Raw genomic sequence first — 23,738 nt, 5'->3', positions numbered from 1 at the left:
ATTGCAACCGGTCTATTGAGTCAGGCATATTTCTTAGAAGTTGGAAAAATTCTTTTATATTTCCTATTTTCAAAGCAGGTTCAAAAAATGATGTCCATTGCTATCGTCTAATTTGTAAAATATCAGCTATTCCAAAACTTATCGAAGAGTTGATTTATAAGATCTCTCCAATGCAACATGGTTTTGTAAGTGGTAGATCTACTAAAACAAGTCTTATATTAACTTCCCATAGGAAGTTATTGTAATGGGTCTGATTTGTCAAATTGAAAATTTTGACATTTCTCGACGTTTCAAGGTCCCTAGAGTTGAAATAAAAGATTTTTAGAAAGATGTCTGTGCATCCGTACGATTTCAAATAAACTTTGTTATACAAATAAGGCCGAAAGGGCTCTCAAGAAAATTGCGTGAGTGGTTTTTTTACCATAGCAGTTTGAATAAAGGTGAACATTTTGGTTAACCCTAAATATCTTACGAACCAAAAACGCTAGAGACTTGAATTAAATTTTATATAATAAATTGTAACGTGATATCAAACAAGTATATTTTTGGAAAAAAATCCATTTAACGGTTTTTTTATAATAAAAAAACTGATTTGTCACCTCCAAAATTTTACGTCTAAAATATGATAAAAAATAAAAACCTAAAAAATAAATTATTAAAAGTTGGTAAAAAATGTTTTTCGACTCAAATATCTTTTCAAAACTCTGAGATATTGGCTTTAATTTACTTTTATCTTTCAAAAAATATTGTTTTCAACATTCAGTAAAATTTTGAAAAAAAAAACAAATTGACAGTTTTCTTACAAAAAAATAAAAACCGAAAAAAATTACCAAAAGTTTGTAAAAAATGATTTTCGACTCAAATATCTTTTAAAAAATTTGAGATTATAGCTTTTAACTAATTTTTACTTATAAAAAATATTGTTTTCAACATTAGGACAAATCTTGAGAAAAATCGAATCGATAGTTTTTTTATAAAAAATAAAAATCTAAAAAAAACGTTACTCAAAGTTGGTAAAAATTGAATATCGATTCAAATATCTTTTGAAAAAATTTAAATTTAGGCTTCAAACTTATTTTATCTTATAGGAAATATTGTTTTCAACATTCTGAAAAATTTTGAGAAAAATCGAATTAACAGTTTTCTAACAAAAAATAAAAAACTTTAAAAAAATAATAAAAGTTGGGAAAAAATGATTTTCGACTCAAATATCTTTTCAGAAATGTGAAATATTGGCTTCGAACTTATTTTATTTCACAGAAAATATTGTTTTAGATATTCAGTAATTTTTATATAAAAATCCAACAGTCCGATTTTTCATAAAAAATACAAAAAATAGTACGCAAATTTGGTAAAAATTGATACGAGTACATATAGACAAACTATTAAGCAAGACAAATCGGCAGACGGAATGGGAAATTATCAGTGTGGGTCGCATCCCAGCCTCTTTTTTTCTAATTTTGTGCTTACAACAATAGTGAAAGGTTTTCAGTGCATTCGATAGAGTTGCTCATCATATCTTGTTTCGTAAGCTTCAGGGTTGAAGCTGTATCTGAATGATCGAACCCAATTCGTTCGTATTGGCAATAGGCTTTCTGATGCCATTATGGTTATATCCGGTGTCCCCAAAGAAGTCATCTGGGCTATTTGTTGTTTCTTCTACTTGTCAATGATACATATTCCAGATGTTCTGGTTCATTCACAATGCCTTATGTTGGCTGACGATTTGGAAATGTACTGCATCGTAGAAATGTATCATATTGTTTGATGTTGCAAACAGACTTATTCAATTTATATGATTGGTGTGTAAGCAATAAGCTATTTTTAAATGTATCAGAGTGTCAGAGTCTTACATTCTGTCGTCGTTCATCACCTTTATGTTTTGCATAATATTTAGGAAATATGACTATTGATAAAATTAAAGAAAAGGATCTAGGTGTAATATTTGACGCTAAGTTCAATTTTAACAGTCAAATAGACTATCTTGTAGTCAAATCAAGTTCTTTGTTAGGATTTATTAGAAGATCCCTTCACACTTAATGTCTGTTTTTCCCATACGTGGAATCCTTTTTATTTTAATCACTCAAATAGACTAGATAGAATTCAAAAATATGATATATGTTTTATTTACCACGTTGGAAAATGCCTCGACTATCATGCGATTTTTGCTTTTTGGACTACAAAGCCTTGAAATTCGACGAAAATATTTTGATGCAATGTTTATTAGAGACTTAATAAATTCCAAAAATTATTTGATTTTAATCCATTTTTGCTAAGTAAGGTTTTTTGATTGTCCGAGTATACTTTAAGAGTGTTTGATACCCTCTGTGTTCCTCAACACAGAGTAAATTATGGCTTAAATGAGGCAATTTCTCGTTGTTTAAGACAGGCAAATTCGGCAAAATGTTCTAGTAGAAATATTTTTAAGTCACGATGTAATGTGTTTTTTGAGCTATGGAGTTTAATAATTTGTATTGTTTTAGTTTATTATTATTATTTATAATTTTGTATCAATTAATCTAATCTTAATAAACAAATATATAAGAGTTTTTTTTCAAAAAATTGACAAAAATCGTAAAAATTGATGTTCGATTCTTGATATCTCGTGAAAATTGATAATAATCCGTTTTCAAATAAAAATCTCGTTGGCAAAAATAGATTTTTAAAACAATTTTTTTCATCATATGCAAAACATTGTTGGTAGTTCTTTGTTAATTTTTAAGAAAAATCCTACAACTTTCTTAACAAAGCGCGAAAACCTACAAAAAAAAAACTTATAACACTAAAGTATTAGGAGAACAAAGAAAGATATTGACTTCAAATTGTTTATCTTACAGAAAATATTGTTATAAATATTTTGTTAAAACAAAAATCAACAGACGGAATGTGGGTCGAATACCATATTGTTTTAAAATAATTTTAAATACTTTTTTAAATAACCGCTTTCAAACTTTATTGATGAATGTACAGATATGAATTTTTCGCAGGAAAACCCATAACTTATGTAAAATGATACTTGAAACGAAGAAAAATAATAAAACATTTAAAAATAGTTTTTGTTGTCATTATACATACAGTTTCTCCCAAAATTGAGCGTACCCTCAATTAAGACTTCTGAGTTAGTTATATGTTACTTTTCATATTTAATAACCAATGGTTTTGGAAATTTCTTTTTAATTTATGTTTTTATTATTTTTTTGGTTACGAATACATAAAAAAACATTACTTAAACAAAACGTAATATTCTTAAAAAAACTTCATTATCTCAACATTTCATCGCACAAAATTAAGCGTACACTTTGTATTTATGGCTTCTAATTGTTTTTTAAATAGAATTTGAAACCAATGTTCGCCGCAGAAATAAATTTCGCTTCAATATTCACTTCCTCATTTTTTGTGGAAACGGCAGAGAAAAGAAACCGACATTGCTACAAGACAATTAATTTTAAAGCTACATTTAAACAATAAATCTTTACGTGCAATTGGCGAAGTCGTCAGCCGAACACATTCAAAGGTTCAAAAAATGCTTAACAAATATCGGTATGATGGTACGACCCTAATTAAACCTGAAAGATGACGAAAAAAAAATTTTCTCAGCAAGACAAATGAGTAACTTTAAGAAAATTCAAAGTAAACCCAAAACGAGTGTACCAAACTTAGCGGCCGAAATGGCGACACTTGTTGAGAGATCGAAACTAAGAGTTGCTCGGAAAAAACTTCTTATTTCCAAATTAAACAAGCGAAAACGTATTGATTTCGCTAAAAAGCACCTCAACAAATGCCAAAGTTTCTGGAACGATGTTTGGTTCTCGCACGGACGGAAAAGCAATTTGTTTGGAAAAAGCCTAATACTCAGTTCAAGACAGAGAATTTGCTTGACACTGTGAGGCATTTGGGAGGAAATGTTATGATATGGAGGTCAATGATTTAAAATGGGACTGGGAACTTTAAATTTATTGACACAATCATGGACAAGTGGAAATTTTTGGACGTTCTTAAAAAAAAAACAAAAAAAAGAAGTTTGCATTCTCTTCCAACAAGATAGCCATTTAAAACACACACAAATACACAATTTGTTGTGAAGGAATGGTTGCTGTATAATGCCAGAAACCAGCTCAAGACCCCAACTCAGTCACCGGACCTCAATCCTATCGAGAATTTGTGCGAAAAATAAAGGTTGCAGAATTGCAACCCAAACAACAAAAGTTGGTCAACTGAAAGCAAGATCACGGAATTTTGGGAAAATATACCCCCGTCTTTTACTAAAAAATTGTTGAATCAATACCGCGGCGGCTATAATCTATGATTACAGCTAAAGGTATCCCTACAAAATATTAAAATTTAAATTTGACCACTAATTAACATTTTTGTATGCTTTGAATCCCAAGTGAACGATTAATGTTGTACCATGCATTTGATGATTTTTTTAGTTTTTTTAATTTTTATTATTTTTTGTTAATAGTTTTTGTTGTTTTTTCTCTTGTTTATTTGACATAAAATATTAAATAAAAGAAAATTGAAAACGAAATACCAGAAACATAGCATTTTAATAATTTGAAACAGCAAAACAGTTTTTTTTTCGCTAGTGTACGCTCAATTTGAGAGTAACTGTATGTATGTATATTATAAAAGATACACTTTTTCATTTTTAATCAAAAAAGATATTTTCTTACATTCGCTTACTTTTCAACTTATAACGGTTTTAAGAAAGTTGGGCATCAATTGTTAGTGGCTCTAAATTTTCTTTTTCAGGCGTAAATTTATTTAATGAAATAAGCACTAAGTAAAATAAATTAAAATCTTAGCTATTTAAACTAAATACTGATCACATTTTCAAAAGATTTTTCAAAACATGGTTCTAAAATAAGTAGCAAATCGATTTTTGTTTAAACTTTCCATTTCATTTGTATTGTCGAACAAAATAAAAATCTACGCTTAGTAGTTCTATAAATTAAATTATTTGAATTTTTGTAGGTACATATTTATATTTCAAAATTGTTTCTAACAAGGCTTTTCAAAATACATGCAGTGTAAAAAAAATGCAACACTTTTCTGGTAATGCAAAAACAAAAATTCAAGTTTTTATATAAGAAATTCGTTTGGCGTGGTTTTGAATGAAACACATGAAACACATCACAATTGAAAAATAAAAACACTGGTTTATCTAAATATCATCTTATTATAAATTGTGACGTCAAAATCAATTATTATAAAATTCATTTTCTCAAGTTAAAAAAAATATATGAATTGATAGCGCCTAAAAAATAATTTTATGAAACGAAGGACAACAAGAACTAATGTTTTTGAGGTGCAATTTTTCAGGAAAGTAAATGAAAAGTATTGTTTTGCAAAAAATTGAAACCTAAAAATTGAAGACCATTGATTTTTGACATAAATATCTCGAGAACATATAAATATATTTAATTGGAACCTATTTAAGCTTATCGAAAATATTGTGGTTAACTTTCACTAAAATTTAAACAAAAATTATTTTTTTCCAGAAAAGTTAAACCTTACCAAAAATTCCACACTTAATTATTTTAGAATTCCCATTATCTCAACAAAAATACGGTGGGATGTGACCCACACTGATAACTTCCCATCTTATGTCTGTCGATTTGTCTTGCTTAAAAGTTTATAGGTTTTCGTGTTGGGTTAAAAAAGTTTTCAGTTATTTTCAATTATTCTTAAAAATTTCAAAACTATCAATATATTTTTCATATAATGCTCAGTTTAAAAATCTTATTTTGTTAAATAAATAAAATAAGTTTGAAGCTAAAATTTTTAATTTTTGAAAAGCTATTTGATTCGAACGTAAATTTTTACCAAGTTTTAGTATTGTTTTCTTAGGTTTATATTTTTAGTACAAAAAATGAAATGATTTTTCTCAAAATTAAACTGAATGTTGACAACAATATTTTTAAAAAATTAACGTAGCTTTAAGCCAATATAGAAAGATTTGAAAAGATTTTTAGTTTTTAGTTTTTTATTTTTTATAAAAAAAACTGTCGATTTCAACATTTTACCAGATGTTAAAAACGTTATTTTTGTTGCACAAAATTGTTTTCGAGATAAAATAATTTTATATTCGTACAATTTTCGAGGTGACAAACATTTTTTGTTCAGTTTTATTGATTTATAAAAAAAAAAGTTCATTGGAATTTTTTCGAAAAATATATTTGTTTGGTGTCACGTTACAGCAAAAAAATTTAAATTTAATATAAGTCAATAGCGTCATGTTTTCGTGAGATATTTAGGGTTAACCAAAATGTTCACCTTGTTTTATATTGCTATGGTAAAAAAAAACACTCACGCAATTTTCTTGAGAGCCTTTTCTGCATTATCATGTATATAACAACATTTATTTGAAGTCAATATCTTTTCTGGTTCTTGAGCTATGGACGACGTAAAAAACTTCTAGGGACCTTGAAACGTCAAGAAATGTCAAAATTTTCAATTCGACAAATTGGACCCATTACAATAATTTCCCATGGGAAGTAAAAAATACTAAAAGCACTAATGAGCAATTATCATTGGAGTTCATATCTAGCTTTCATTTTTCTAGTGATACAGAAGAAATGTTGAGAGTTAGCTGCAAGGTCTTGAATCTATATGACCTGTTGTACCACTGAATGTGATCAATTCGTATTGTGAAAACAAGAATTATGGAAACCCATTTTACAGGAATTAATTTTAAAAAAAGGTCTTGAAATTATCACTCAATTAAATAATAATAGTAACTTGGTGATGTTCGTACTCTAGCAAAGTATTGTATTGTATGGTTTTTCAATTTTAAGTCCAACTCGAGCTATTCCAAAGTTTGTATCTAAATCAAGATAAAATATTCCTGGGTGCAAAAAAAAATTGTATACATCCGAAGAAAAAAACATGTGGGTAGCTTCAAATTTTCACTTCAACACTTTTGATATCCAAAATAGTTCTCAGATGCAAAAATTATTAGAAATTCTTTTTCATCTTAAGAAGTATCAGAAAGATCTAAAATAAATCTCATGTTACTAAAATACTTTAAAGCTGCTAGTTTTGAGTCTTATCTTAAAATTGACAATCAATCATTTACTGTGTACTATCAATGCTTAAGTATCGATAATACGCTTTTAAATAACAATACAAGAAATGGAAAAAACATTATTTTGCGAATTGTTTGTCATGTAAAAGTAATGCATAAAATAAAAAAATACAACTTACATTTTATTGTGAAATCCTTTGGCAACTCCTGTTTTCTTCTTTTTATCTATTTCATAAAAAATCAGCTGTTAAAATGAAAATAAACACAAAAAACTACTTTAATTGAAATGCACAAAGTAAATCACACTCTTGTATCATTTTTGCATCCTTAAAACACTCAATATCTTCACACATTTTTATCTCGCACTTCACTTTAATAAAAATACCAATTTTCCGAAATTATGTTCGAACACTCGTATGATTATTATTTTTAGTATTTTTTAAATCCTTTAAACAAATTGATCCAGTTTAGTAAATGAGCCAAGAAAATAAAAGTATTACAACAATAGCTAATTTAAAGCTAAGACTCATTAGATACAAATAATATTGCGAGTTAAATAATTCCCGATCTTTACCCATCAAACGTTAGAGGCCCACTAAAGACAGCATCGTGCTATGTATCATTAAACTCGATCGGATCGGCTTATTGCAATGACTCTAGACTCTATAGAGCTAGGAGTACACTGAGGCTGGCTTCCAACAGTACCACCAATAATAGTGGTGGCACCCGACAACTATACTATAGGTACCTCGTATAAGTTGGAGACGGCAGCAGCAGCAGCAGCCGCAACATTGGAAGCAGCAACACCACCACCAACAACAACAACAACAACAACAACGAGAATCGCCCAAATAGTGTGCATGTGTATCAAAAGTAGTCTAGGCTAGAAAAAATATCTTATAATCTGGAGTAAGTATCCACAAGACGAGCGAGCGAGCGACTTGCATGTGCTCACGCTGGCTGTAAGCACCTACCTATCTTAGGACGTCGCGTCGCTCGTACGGATGGATGGACGCTCGAAATGGCTTGGATGGACGTAGACGGGTGGGTCGGAGCAGAAACTCTAAGCAATGTACAGAAACAGGGATGAATGGCTCAATGGTCACCTGGGTTGGTCTTGATTGTGGCCTTTCTTCTTGCCACAAAGTTAGTTGTGTGGCTCTAGCTCTGACTATGAAAACATATGCTGCTTCGGGCGTATAGTTGTTATACTTTGGCTCACTCTGGACTGGACCAAACGAAGAAGAGTAATGGTCCATTGCGCACGAATGATTGCTCGCTTGTGGCTTTAACTGGCAATTGAAGTTCGCACTGCTGCGCTCTGGGATCTTATCGGTTGACTTGACGGCATGCGGCGAGCTATAAACTCCACCACAACCAACTTCTGATTTTCTCTTAAAAATAATAGAAATGTGCTCTTTCTTCAAAACCCCAAACTCTAATAGATAAGAAGCAAAGAGAATTGGGCTACAAAGGTAAGTTGAGCTACAAGAATTTAAGAGAGGTTGATAATTTTTGCATGCTGCATGATGCAGATGCATCAGGGAACCACTCTGCATTTTGTCCAGCGATCCAGTCCAGAGTCCAAAGCAAACAAGAACAAACAAAATTAACATGGAATTTGTGTCGAAGATTAAATTGGAAGAAGGAATAGAATTTGTAAATTGTAAGTATCGGTATGTGGCTACAACTCCTCATTGTCAATCGGGAGAGGCGCTGCGCTAACGCTGGCTGTAGCTGCCGATACTTCGCTGCTGCTGTTGGTGAATTTGAATTTATTGTGGGATGCAGTCAATAGGTTTGGTTAGGATTTGGATTTCGATTTGGAGTTGAATTTGGGTGCTCCGCAATTTAGACATCGCCATCGATTCGATCGTTTTGGTTAGTTGTTACTTTTTCTTGTTGTTTGGTTTCTAGTTTTATTTGTTATGTTTTTGTTTTTGTTCCTGAAGCAAAAGCATTTCGATTTCGTGTTTTTAATTTTGTAATTTGCAGCAATTAGAGTGGTAACGTTCATGTTTTCAAGGTGTAAGGGTATAGTGACAAGTTCGATTGTCACCACTTAGATTTATCTAACATAATTTGATAGTGTATATTTTCTCCAACATATTTTATACGATTTATACAAGTTAACTGTTAATCTAATGTAAAACGTAGTAGATACAAAAAAACATGCCTTTGACATTTTGACCTGATCATTGTTTTATTTGTAACACGCTTAAGTTAAATTGAAACAAACTAAAATAGACAATTTAATTTTAAAATGCGGATAATTGTAACACGATCCTTTTGTTTTTTGTATATTAACCGAAACAAACATTTGTGAACAAGAATTCCTTTTAACTTTTGTCTTGAAAGCGAAAGTTAAATTCCGACAAAAGTGAAGATCAGTTGAAATTCCGAATAATAGTTATTTTTCTGCCGATCTCACAATCATTGTATTTTGAATTTTTAGTAGCTCAAAGACTAACAAATTTTACCTTGGATACTTTTAACATAATTTTTGCAAATCATATTACACATGATATTTATCCCTGAGATTAAAAACCACCAAATATTGAAAAGTTCAAATCCCGAAGGTAAATCTTCATAAGGGAAATTTTGGACAACAAATTAAGGTCAAGAATTTCTTGACGGCTAAATATTGTTTGTACGTATATAAGTCCTGTAGATAACAGTTATTTCAGAAGGGTTGACACATTTCTTGCATAGCCAAAGCAAACCCAAACATCTTGAGAAACTTTTGGCAACATCGGGTATGTGACATACCAAGAATATTAAAATGTTCAGTCTCTTTGATGCCATCCATGGGTAAGGGCAACGGAGATATATCTCACTTTAACGATACAAGACATCATTGTGTTTTCGAAGTATAAAATATTTTACTTTTAAAATCATCAATATACCAAAAAGTAATGCTTGTAGTAAACTGAAATCAATTGGTTTAGGGAACTGTTTTTACCATAGTTCAATCTGCTTGGTATGGGACGTAAAGGAACTTGCCTTCTAATACTTGAACGGCTCTAAATAATATTTATTGTTTCAAGATTGATGGTGATATGACTGACCCATTGATTAATTTTATAATAAAGCACAACTGAATGTACTCTATGTGCTTAGAAAGCGGTGGAAGTTCAAGCCTATTGGACCATGGGAAGAAACGGAGGCAGAAGCGCATGAATCTTCTTTGTACTATTTCTACTCTGTTTATATGGACTCAGGACAGAATAAAATTGAATCCATATTATGCAGCCACATTCCAATATTGGTCTTAAAAATGATATATAAAAAGTTTAAGAAACCCTTTTTATAAATGCGAATGTCTTATTTAATTATAATATAGTCATAGTGATTTGTAAAAGTTAATTTGGAGTCAAGAATAATACCTAGCTCAGAGAAAGTAAAGAGTCTAGTTAAATAAGAAGGGTCTGATTAAAAGTCAAAACATTTAGTTTGCATGTAAAACACATTGATTTACACTTATCTATCTTTAGTAAAAGTTTATGTATAAAACACCAACACTATTTAGATCGTCTTGTAGGAGTAAACAGTCGTCAAGTGAGTCGATACGTTTGAAAATTTTAATGTCATTAGCGTAAATTAAAACAGATTTGTGTTTTATAACAGAAGGTATGTCGTTAACGTACAAAATAAACAGTGGGGTCCTACGTGGATACCTTGTGGTACGCCAGAGTGGGTATACAATTTTATGACCCCTCATTCCTAAAGCTAAGAAGTATGATCTATTATATAAGTACGATGAAGCCCAACTAACAAATTTTACGTTAAAGCCTTGGGATTTAAGTATGGAAGCAAATGTTTTATAGCACAATTTATGAAAGGCCTTATTGAAGTCTGTGAAGACAGAGTCAAATTGTTTCCGTTTTTCAAACGAATCTAAACACAAAGAACTGAAATGAAAGACTGTTGACTTAGTTTAAACAAAACCATGTTGAATGTCACAATTAAACGATATGAATTTACAAATAATGGACTCAAATAACTTAGGAACGACGGTTAGTTTTGCAATGGGACAGTAATTTTGCATTTAATTTTTACTAACCCAGGAGTTCGCTACTTCGATAGCATCTTTGAAAAAATTGCAAACATATTTGAAATTGTATCAGAGTCATATCTAAGTTCGTTGTTGAAAAACATGCAGTTTGGATACCCGTCAGTATTTCTCTTACTATTAACATAGCTCCGAAATATTTTGGGTTGTTTTTTTATGTCGTTTTCAGTATTTAAAATAAAGTAATTATAAAGAATATCTGAAACATATTGCTGAGCTCAAGGTATATTACTAAGTCATTATTAGCTTTTGTTTTATTATATTTAGTCCAGGCCTTGTTTCTTTTATTTTTTAAGTTTTTTAAGCAAGAGTCAACCCATGAAGGAGATTTAGAAATATTGAGCGGTTTTCGCAATGCTGTGGTCTCATAAAATAAGTTGAAGAGACCACGGCAGAGTTTATAGCATATAACATTAATGTCAAAGTTCTCACGAATGATTGCAGTTAACATTACATAACAGATTGAAAAGTTCATTAAGCCTGATTTTTTAAAGTTAAATTCAAGATTTTCTTTGGAGGAATTATTATCAATATTACATACATTTAAATTAAAAGATAGGTCTAATGCTGGGTGACGTCGGTCTTCCTCGACAAGTAGCAGCAATATCAGCATTGAGTGTGTCCGAGAAGAATATAAGGTCCAATACTTTGTGGAAGTTGTTGGCAATTACAATAAATTAGCCTAGTCCACATGAGGAAAGATGGTCAATTGTCAAGAATTCGTTGGTAGAGGACATGTCTATAGAAGATAGATAGTTCTTATGCGTCTGTTTAGTTTAGATCAAGTTTTTAAGATAGAAATCTCCTAAGACTAGTAGCTCGTCTTGTGGCTGAATTTGATCGTTTATTTTGTCTATGCAATTAATTAAGTTTTCATAAACGCTGTTAAAAGAGCTTGGAGGTCTGTGTCAGTTTTAACTTTTATGAAAATCATTTCTACATCAGATTGATGAAAGTTGTCAACCAAAGTGCATGTCAAGCAATTTTTCATTTTTCGTCCATAGCTGAAGATCCAGAAGAGATATCAACTTTAAATAAATTTTTTTACATAGATAATAATGCAGAAAGATGCACAAAGGTATCTCAATATTTTTTTACCATAGCAGTTTAAAAAATGTTGGTTAACCCTAAAAATCTCACGAACCAATGGTGATAGACTTGAATAAAATGTTATATTATATATTGTAACGTGATACCGAACCAATTTATTTTTAGATAAAATCAAATCACCTCAAAAATTTTACGAATACAAAAAATTTCATATCCAAAGCAATTGTGTGCAATAAAAATACATCTGGTAGAATTTTGAGAAAAATCGAATTGACAGTTTTTTTTACAAAAAATAAAAACCTAACAAAAAAACAATGCTAAGACTTTTTAAAAATTTACTTTCGCCTCAAATAGCTTTCCAAAAAATAAATTATCTTCAAACTTGTTTTATTTCACAGAAAATATTGTTTTCGATATTTACTAGTCTTTTTTAATAAAAATTCAACAGTCCGTTTTTTCATAAAAATATAAAATCTACAAGAAATAGTACGCAAATTTGGTAAAGATTGATGTTCGGTTCTTGATATCTCTCAAATTAATTTCATTCATCCAATTTTAAGAATATAAGAAATGCTGCTAAAATTGGTAAACATTTGTTTTCGACTAAAAATCTATTTAACAAAACCAGATTTTCAAACTAAATTATTTCTTTATATGAAAAATATAGTTGGTAATTTAAAATTTGTAAGAATAATAATAATAATAAAAAGTTGCAATAAATTTACAATTACACATAGGTACATATATACCAAGTTTGTAGGTTTTCGTGTTGGGTTAAAAAATTTTAAATGAACAACTATATTTTTAAGCAAGACAAATCGACAGACTGGATTTGAAGTTATCAGTGTGGGTCGCATCCCAGCCTCTTTTTTTATAGAACTCTAAACTTTTCATACATAAGTCCTACAAAACTTCACCATCATATATGTAGAAGTAGATGTCCTGCCTTATCATCTTCGAATATTTAAAACAAAATTGAATTCCATTCGATCACTATAAATTGGTGTCAAAGACTTCATTGCCATGGCAGGCGTCTCTATTAAATCAATATGATAGACATGACAATAAACCTAAATCTATAAACGTACAAAGGGAACTTCTCCATAACTGTTACTAAACTGAATCAAAAATGCAGATGCAAAAGACCTTCATAAACCACAAAAGACAATAACATACACGACAATAAACCAAAGTTTAACCGAGCCTCAATTGCCTTGACCAAAAGGCTCACATAAAGCCTGTTGACGGAACCACACTTCATGCACCTAGCGCTCATTCTCATATATCACATCCCGATCCCTCATTCACATTTTCATTTTACTTTTTTATAAGAAAAGACAAAACAAAATCATATAAATTAAATCACACATAGAGCACAAAAATACAATTCCCTGTCCGATGATAGATTACTTCAACTGCAACAGCAAAATGTTACATTACTCCTGGCTGCCTAAGCAGCAGCAACCAGCAGCAGCAGAAACTGCAACACAATATATTTGTATATTTTTGTTTTACCTTAGACCGCCTCCTCGATTGAAGTTGCAAACATTTTAACTGAGCTGTGTTGTGTATGTCGTTGGGGCTTTTGGCTTGTGCAACCGCGCCTGCAATGTTTTTCCTGAATAAATCTGATGTTACCAAATGTTGAAAGACGTTGAGATGCTAAGATGGCCTAAATAAAGAATCCAAGCGTTCGTCGGATAGTCCGTGTCTGGTTTAAAGGCCGAAGCTGAAGCTAAAGCTAAATCTAAAGCCGGAGCCTATGCCTAATGCCTATATTGCCAGTTGCCTGATGATGATGATGATGCAGACTTCTGGACCGCCATACAAATTACATCAAATAGGTACATAGAACATTGAAACATTACAGCAAAATGTTTGTTAAATGCAACCGGAGCGGAGGATCGTGTCTTCGATGACGCGAAGAGCGACGACCAACGACCAACGCGACCAACAACCGATGGCGACGGACGTCCTAAAACAACGTTCCATTCGTTTCGGCAGAGGCCCCTTTGACTAGAATTTGTTTATACATAGGTAAATAAGTCTATGCAGCAGTTACTTGAAAGACTTACAACAGTTTAGCTGAATTGCGTGCAACCATAATATATCAGATTAGTGAAACTCCCATATTAATTAATCGCTTTTCAGCAGATCGAAGGAATTCACTGTAATTCCGTAGCAGCTATCAGCTGAAGGAAAATATACACAAACAGGTGTTTCGTTTTGACAGAATGGAATTTAGATATTTTGAACTAATTTTTTTCAAAATATACAAGTTGTATTTGATTTTAAGATAAATTGTTGTTGTTTTAGTTTTAGTTGGATATCAGTTTTCCAAATTGAGTAGCTCTTGCTATGTTACTTTTTTAATTTATTAACCAGACTATTTAGTAGATGATGTCAGTGTTTGAATAATTCTTGTCGGTTGGAGTTAACTGATTTTGAATTTTCAACTATAAATATTGAAATATCAGTTTGGACAGTTCGAACGCATATACGAGTACAACAACTCCCAGGAGATCCGAAATAAAAGATACACTCATAGATCATGTTAACAACCTGGAAGGAAAATGTATACATGCTTTAGTCTTTAACAACGGTGGCGGTATCCAAAATTAAGCATCTGACAAACCTGACATACCAATTAAAAGACATAAGACTAGGAAACAGCTTTTACAGGGTGGTTTTAAATTATTTATTTTGTACGCTTAATGCACGTTATTAGTGTCATAGCGTCATATAGAGAGTACATCAGGTACATAGCAGAAAAACGAATTGTTATTATGAAAGCAACATACGATGGATCCAAGAGTCACGTTCTGAACGGTAGTAGGTTGTCAGATGATTTTGAAATCCATAGCGGAGTCAGACAGGGTTGTATTCTGTCACCTATATTGTTTTTGCTGGTAAAATGCCATGTACTGCGCGCAGTTTTGTCAGGTGGCGGAGGGATCCAATGGACTTTGACATCCTATTTAAAGCACTTGGATTACGCGGACGATGTTTGCTTGCATAGGATCATGGATCTCCATCAAACGACAACAAGTGTGGAGAGATAAGCAGATATCGTAAGCCTGCTTCAACGAGGTTCTTCATATATGGACAGATCAGGAATCTATAGCCTCTATAATACGAAGGTGTAAGTGACAATATAGATTGGACACACGCTTCGAAAAGGTAACTACTGCATTGCAGTCCAAGCAATGCAGTGTAATCCGCTTATAGAAGAAGGAAGTAGAGCTAGACGACCGAGGGGCAGGCCAGTCGAGGAGAAATCAGGGTTACTAGGCAAGAGATGAAAGGAACTATAACATATCTCCGGAAACCGCACACGATGGCACGTAGGCCCTATGCCCCTTAAGGGCAGCTCAATGGAATAAACAGGTTTGAGGACCTAAGTAAAGTAAGTAATTAAGGGTACCTGCTTTAAAGCTAGTGTAGAAAGAGTATATTATCGACTTCACAGCATTTTTGGAGGGTTTGCAGATTGTTAAATTTAAAACAAACTTCATAAGGTGGTAAGAATATATTATCACCCCCAAGGAAGACCGCGGAGTGCGAATCGAAAAAATCTGCATTGTACAGATTTAATTCTTTGAGAGTGAGAGTTCTGATGGGGAGACTAGACTTAGCGTATTCAATTAGATGTCTAGCGAAGGTGGTGTATAGGAATTTAGTAACATAGGGTCTCGATAATTCCAAAGACCAAGGTTTGATGAACCCAAGGATGAAATTCAACTGAGTGTCGCAAATAACTTCTAGGCCGAGAATAGAACAGGCAGAATAAATCGGAAACATCGTGCAGACTGTAAAATCGGTAGGGAAGATGTGATCGCTTACGGGTAAATGTTATGAATAATGAATTGGAATATTTGGTATTTTCATGTCTTCAGTGAAAAAAGAGACAGTTAAATTTTCAACGGCATTAATAACGTCGTTGATAGGACCAATGTGACTCCCTGAAGGGACTCTTGCGTTTGCGTAAACAAGATAGGATATTGAGAACCTAAAATCAAGGGCTTTAAGTTTAAGGTAAATAATTTGGTGACTGATTGTATCAAAGGCTTTACTAAAGTCTGTAAATATGACGTTCACATCTTTTCGTTTCTCTCATTCGTTTAGAGTTTTGAACACAAATTCAGTAAAATTGTTAGGTGGAAGAGAGGTACCTTTTAAATAAACCAAAAAACTATGTCAGGTTCTTTGAGACGATTACTGTACGATTGGCTGAAGAATGAGCCAAAGAGATTTACAATAGTTTAAAGGTCGTAAGATGTCATATTGTGAAATTTTTATAATGAAGGAAAGAAAACGGATTTACTTTTTATGTTAATAATTGGTCTGTAATCAGACCGTAAACATATTTATGTTCTTAAAGAATGTTCAGTTATTTTTAATCGGAATATACATTAGGTACATATTTAATAATAATTATTAAAATCAATATAGAAAAGTCATTATAAATAAAATATCGAAACACAAATTATAAATAAGTCATAATAAATTACAGAAATATCATAGTATTTTCTAATTTGCTCTAAAAATAAGCCAGGTAAGTAAAACATACTTTTGCTTGCAAAGCCTTGCACGTTATTTACTTCAAGTCAAAGAATTTGACAAAAAATGGTTTTAAAACTGAAAAAGAAAATATTGTTTTTAATATTTTTTTATATTTCCTAATCGCGAAAGATCTCAAAAAACCTTCCACTTTTCAGAAAATTCTTAATTGGTTGTTTCATATAAAATATGTTTTTATTTTTATTAAAATTTTACCAGATGGAAAGTATTTAAGGATATTTAAGAATATTCCTTTTATTTTTATATTTTTTCGAAAAAAAATACCTTGTTCACAAAGTTCTTGGCAATACAGTTTTCTATAAAGTTACTTTTAATTTTTGTTTGTTTGTATTGTGTTTCTTTAAATGTAGAGGAAAAATATTGTACAGGTATCCTTTAACTCAATTACCAAAATGTCAAAATGTTGTCTATCGCTCTTTTCATAAAGCTCTTTAAAAATTGAATAATCCAGAGTTGTTTTCTTCATATTGAATATTCAAGTTATATCGTAGAAAACTGCGTTCTTTTTGATTCTCATTAGTTGTTATCAGTTGTCTTCTGGACCTGATATAAGACAAAATTTTCGAATTTTGAGATTAAAGGGTTTCCTTCCACTGCTCTCATTTGCCTTACAGATATTCTAAATAACAGTCTTCATAACAGATATTTCCCCGATAAATGGAAAATAGCAAACAAATGTCTGATCCCCGACAAGCCAGAAGCAATTAGTGTGAATGACTTTCGACCCATATCCTTGCTTCCTAATCTCAGAAATGTTCTCAAATTGCTGATCGTTAGAAAACTTCGCTCGAACTAGTCACTGCGTTGGCTTCAAAGCCAAACATTCCACGTTCAGCGTATTACTTAAGCTTCGAGCTGAAGCAACTTATGGCCTTAACAAAGATGAAACGACAATTGCCTATACTTACTTGATATGAACAGATTGAAATCTTTTCAACTTCATGTCCACCTTTAGTAAGAACCACCGACTTAAATTTTAAGAATGTCCTAGCTTACTCAAGGACCAGTCTTTTGGCCATACTTGTAAAATCTATACACCTTCGTTCAACTGATCAATAACCCACAAACAACGACACTTCTAAACGCTCACGATTCAGTATTTTTTTGTACCTCTAGAAGCCCGGAAATATCTCTCCGTAGAATGAAATAATCCATTTTTAGACTTTGGGATTATTACCTCCAATGGTGAATTAAGATCAACCCCTCAAAAACACAACTTGCGTGTCTCAGAACAGCCTCAAAGAATGTTTAAGCAACAAAATGTAAACTATTATCTATGAACCTCCCAGACAATAAGGTAGAAAGACCCAAACAAAGCGTTTAATATCTTCGAATCTACTTATATGAAATTTTTAAATTCAACCAACACGCTTAATTAAACCTTCGAAAGGCCTTCTCTCATATGCCTCCTTTTACCCAAAAGAGATGGTCTTCAAACCCGGATGAAGATCTTGCTTTATAAGCAACTCATTCGTCCTAATCTTACCTGCTGTTTTCCTATATGGAACCCACCTACATACATACATGAAGAGGTCTTTGAACGTAAGGTTCTCATTATATGGAAAACGAATTTTTGTTTGCTCTTATAGCAATGCGTGACTTTACGAATCTGCTGGCATCGTCCCAATCAATGAATACTTCCATCTAACTCGCACTAAAAACTGAAGCTTTGAATAAAGAACAACAAAAGATGATACAAACAGTACAGTGTTTTGATTAACTATTGAAACGCCGGGTTTTTGAAATGCCGGTTTCGTACCCAACTCACCGAAAACCCATCGCTTTATACTGAGCAACGATATGGGATACAATTTTAAACAGTTTTTGCAAAAATCGAAAAAATAACTTTATAATTTTTATGAAACAAAATGGTTTTAACATTCAACTAAATCGATTCAAATTTTAAATTAAAAAGAGGCTGGGATGCGACCCACACTGATAACTTCCCATCCCGTCTGTCGATTTGTCTTGCTTAAAAGTTTGTCTTTATGTACTCGTATCAATTTTTATCAAATATGCGTACTCTTTTTGTAGATTGTATTTTTTATATGAAAAAACGGACTGTTGGATTTTTATATAAAAATTACTGAATATCGAAAACAATATTTTCTGTGAAATAAAATAAGTTTCAAGCCAATATTTTTAAGTTTTGAAAAGCTATTTGAGTCGAAAGTAAATTTTTACGAAGTTTTAGTATTGTTTTTATTTTAAAGTTTTATTTTTTGTAAAAAAACTGTCCATTCGATTTTTTTCAAACTTTAATTGTATGTTGACAACAAGATTTTTTGAAAGATAAAAGTAAATTAAAGCCAATATCTCAAAGTTTTGAGAAGATATTTGAGTCGAAAATCAATTTTTACCAACTTTTATAAATTTTTTTTTTAGGTTTTTTATTTTTTGTAAAAAAAACTGTCAATTCGATTTTTTTCAAACTTTAATTGTATGTTGACAACAAGATTTTTTGAAAGATAAAAGTAAATAAAAGCCAATATCTCAAAGTTTTGAAAAGATATTTGAGTCGAAAATCAATTTTTACCAACTTTTATAAATTATTTTCTTTTTTAGGTTTTTATTTTTTGTAAAAAAACTGTCAATTCGATTTTTTTCAAACTTTAACTGAATGTTAACAACAAGATTTTTTGAAAGATAAAAGTAAATAAAAGCCAATATCTCAAAGTTTTGAAAAGATATTTTAGCCGAAAATCAATTTTTACCAACTTTTATAAATTTTTTTTGTAGGTTTTTATTTTATGTAAAAAAACTGTCAATTCGATTTTTTTCAAACTTTAACTGAATGTTGACAACAAGATTTTTTGAAAGACAAAAGTAAATAAAAGCCAATATCTCTAAGTTTTGAAAAGATATTTGAGTCGAAAATCAATTTTTACCAACTTTTATAAATTTTTTTTTTAGGTTTTTATTTATTGTAAAAAAAAACTGTTAATTCGATTTTTTTCAAACTTTAATTGTATGTTGACAACAAGATTTTTTGAAAGATAAAAGTAAATTAAAGCCAATATGTCAAAGTTTTGAAAAGATATTTGAGTCGAAAATCAATTTTTACCAACTTTTATAAATTATTTTTTTAGGTTTTTATTTTTTGTAAAAAAAACTGTCAATTCGATTTTTCTCAAAATTTTTCAGAATGTTAAAAACAATATTTTTTTATAAAATAAAATAAGTTTGAAGCCTTAATTTCAAGTTTTTGAAAAGATATTTGAACCGATATTCAATTTTTACGAACTTTGAGTAATGTTTTTTTTAGATTTTTATTTTTTATAAAAAAACTGTCAATTAGATTTTTCTCAAAATTTTATCAGATGTCAAAAACATTATTCTTCGTTGCACAAAATTGTTTTAGAGATAAAATCATATTTCAGTCGTAAAATTTTGGAGGTGACAAATTTTTTTTTTCAGTTTTATTGATTTTATTGGTATCACGTTACAATCTATTATATAAAATTTAATTCAAGTCTCTAGCGTTTTTGGTTCGTAAGATATTTAGGGTTAACCAAAATTTTCACCTTTTTTTCAAACTGCTATGGTAAAAAAACCACCCACGCAATTTTCTTGAGAGCCCTTTCTGCATCTTTCTGCCTTATTATCTGTATAACAAAATTTATTTGAAGTCGATATCTCTTCTGGTTCTTGAGCTATGGACGACGAAAAAAACGTCGCGAACGTACGGACGTACGGACGTACGGACGTACAAACGTACGTACACACGCACGCACAGACATCTTTCTAAAAATCTTTTATTTCGACTCTAGGGACCTTGAAACGTCGAGAAATGTCAAAATTTTCAATTTGACAAATCGGACCCATTACAATAACTTCCTATGGGAAGTTAAAACTTCTAAACTAAAGGGAGGGTTAAACTATAAGGCTGCAAATTAATTAACTAATGAGATTGGAAAAAAATATCAAACATTAAAATATTTGTTTCCTCATTAAGAAGTATTACATCAGGCGAGTTCTTGCCTTGAAAGAAATGACTGATTTTTGAAGTAAACTTTGTTAATACTTTTTTTTTAACAATGAAATTCCATTCAGCATTTAGGCGATCAAACCAGTTTTTTTTCATATTGAATATTCATGTTATGTCGCAGAAAACTTCGTTCTTCTTCTCATTAATTGTTGCAACCATTCGGCTTTCACATATTCCAAATTACATAAGTGTTAAGATAGTTCAAAATATTATTTAGATACAAATTAATTAATTGTCTTGTAATTTATTTATTTCAGAAATTTAATACAAATATCTTCAAATTTAAATTTCATTTATTTTAATTTTAAAAATTGAATTCTTTTCTTCCAGACATTTACAAACAGTCCGGATGAAATGGTTCCCCATTTCTACGGAGACCGATTTATTCCAAGAAGATATGCCCTCAAACACAAAGACACCAATGAAACATTTCTCTTTATGGGCGAAAAGGAGGATTTCTTAAACTCGGTAAGTTAGAAGATTTCTTAAATAATTCCAATTAGCTGCTAAAATATTCTCAACAAACTGTATACTAAGAGACACAGAGATGGAAATTTACATTTTTCCAAAATTTAATAAGACCACTAAGCGATCATTTAACTTATTTTACTCTTCAATAAGAAATATGTCGGTTTCTTCCATCACAAACCTATTTATAACAATTTTCGACTGCAAATCAAATTTAAGCAAAGACTTATTAATAAAATTCGTTTCACATTTATTTTTCAAATCACCCTTTGAACCATAAATACATAATTACATAATTTTTAGAAACTTTCTTCGAATTACTTGCGATACAAAGGACTCAAAGTGGCCATCAACAATTCTTTCGGAGTCAAACAAAGACGAATGCTTGAATTTGCTGATTTATCGGCAAAAAGTTCCTTTCTTTCAGATCACAATGTCCTTCCCTCAGTGCCAAATTATGAATTCATTTATGGCAATTTGAATGGATTCGATTGGCCATGTGCACCACGAAAAAAGTTCTTAGCTTGTGCAGACACAACTCATGATTTACCTAATTTCGATATGTTCACTGGTAAGTTCTGCATCCAATAAGTTATGCTATAGTTTCCAAATCCAACAGCTCTTTACCCAAAAACGTCCTTCCCAAAGATCCTTTTGAATATATACCAATTCATAAATGTAGGTGTTTCACCATCAGATACAAATCTTATCGACTGGTCTGTGGATGGTCAAATTGCTGCTTCATTTGGAGAGGAGCTGGTTCTCTGGTCTCCATCTTTAGACCTGACACTGATTTATAAAATGTCAGATTCTAGTTCAATAGCTTATTGCCCAAGGGGTAAATATTTGGCTATCGCTAGTAAGAAATTCGAATATCCGGGTAATAACAAACCTAAAATAATAATTAATATTTAATTCACGACTAATTATTTGCTATTCTTTCAGTAATTGAGCTCTGGGATGTGAAAAACAAAACAGAATTGGTAATTTCCAATGGTTATTACTTTTGTAAGCGACAAAATTGTATGGCCCTGTGCATAGAATGGGCCCAAAATGGTAAAGTTGTTGTGTGTGGTACAAATTTAGGCTGGGTTTATGTTTTCAATGTTCCCGACTTGGATGCCATCAGGGTTTTCAAGAACCATCAGCAATCGGTGTATATGATTAAGTTTTCTCCCAATATGCGCTATATAGCCACTTCGGATATCGAAGGAAACACTTATATTTATAATTGGCCATCTTGTGATATACACGTGGTGCTGAGGTCGAAACGGAAGCTGAGAGTTGTGATAGACTGGCATCCGTGGAATGGAACAGATTTAGCGATTTGTAAGTGACCTTATATTTTTTATTTTACTCACACCATTTGCGTTAGTGTTGACAACTCCTTAATAAACATTTTGACAGCTGACAGTCAGGGTTACTATGTTGTCAAACTTTTATGATTTGTAAAATACTGATTGAACATGAAAGCACGTTATTGTCCTCTTGTTTCAAATTCCTAAATTTGTCAGCTCTTAATTTTCAGTTGTGAATATGTTTCATTTTAAGGGTTGTCAAACATTTATTTACTCTTTTGATTTGGGTAACCCATTCAACAAAAAAATTACGTTTACTAATTTCATTTTTATTTTAGCTGAAGATTCTCCTGCTTCAATTGTGATACTGCATGTGCCCTCCAGGGAAATAGTGGCGTATTACCAACGCAAGGATAGAAGGGTTGAAATTGACTTTATCACTTTTAATAAACTGACAGCTGAGCTACTTGTCAGTTTTTCAAAAAAAGGTATGGTAAACAATCTTGAACATTGTTCAGTTAAAACATGTGTTCAAGTCAAGTTCAGATCAGATCAACTCTTGACAAGGATCCATTCAAAACTTGACTTTATTAAATGTTTCAATTTATTGAAGTTTGTTTCTTCTTTAATTTCAGATGATGATGGCTGCGTTACTTCTGAAATTCTAGTTATGTCTTCGTTGGATCGTGTTGTCGATGTTTTACGTGTTACAGATAGTTCTGTTCGTTTTATGATGTGGAGTCCAACTGGAATGCAACTCGCAACAGCTGGAAATGATGAGACTCTAACAATATGGAATTTTTTACCAAATCGTAATGAAAATAGTTTAGGTCGACCAGTTGTTGAGAAAATGCGCAAAATATTTCCTGCAGTGAGAAAGTCTAAATGTGCTTTTGATTTAAGTTATGGAAGTGAATTTAAAAAATGGGCTCAAATGAAATGAATGTTAAAAGTGTTATATAGCTTGTTAAATATTATGTATAATTTGTTTATTGTTTGTCTTTATTTTTTGTTATCATTTTTATATGTGAACAATAAAGTTTTGAAATAAAATATACAACTTTGAACTTCAAGTGTGAACTTACCCTTAAACTAATATATCAATTGTCAATGAAAGAACCCAAATAACCAAAGAATAATTTGGCTAACTAAGACAATGTCGCATCATAAAATTCAGGTTGTCAGCAATCAGAGAAAGGTTATGTTTATTATACACGAGACCGCGACATTCGTCTTCACTATGGGTTTGATTAA

General features: G+C 31.2%; 1 protein-coding gene across 2 annotated transcripts in view; it reads left to right on the top strand.

The window, feature by feature from the left end:
* Positions 1–23,461, top strand: part of LOC129938682 (protein cortex) — a 141,259-nt gene extending 117,798 nt beyond the window's left edge. The window contains exons 2-7 of one of the 2 annotated variants that reach the window (XM_056046368.1): positions 21,049–21,186; positions 21,490–21,757; positions 21,884–22,066; positions 22,132–22,515; positions 22,823–22,972; positions 23,120–23,461. In XM_056046368.1, coding sequence (XP_055902343.1) covers positions 21,049–21,186; positions 21,490–21,757; positions 21,884–22,066; positions 22,132–22,515; positions 22,823–22,972; positions 23,120–23,427 — 1,431 coding nt within the window. In that variant the 3' untranslated portion in view covers positions 23,428–23,461. Of the gene's footprint in view, positions 1–21,048; positions 21,187–21,489; positions 21,758–21,868; positions 22,067–22,131; positions 22,516–22,822; positions 22,973–23,119 lie in introns of both variants that reach the window. The other variant, XM_056046367.1, reaches the window with a different exon arrangement.
* Positions 23,462–23,738: the final 277 nt, after the last annotated feature.

Source organism: Eupeodes corollae, chromosome 1, assembly GCF_945859685.1.
Source record: "Eupeodes corollae chromosome 1, idEupCoro1.1, whole genome shotgun sequence".
Lineage (NCBI taxonomy): Eukaryota > Metazoa > Arthropoda > Insecta > Diptera > Syrphidae > Eupeodes > Eupeodes corollae.
Note: the sequence above shows the minus strand (reverse complement) of the source record. Positions and strands in the feature narration are given on the sequence as shown.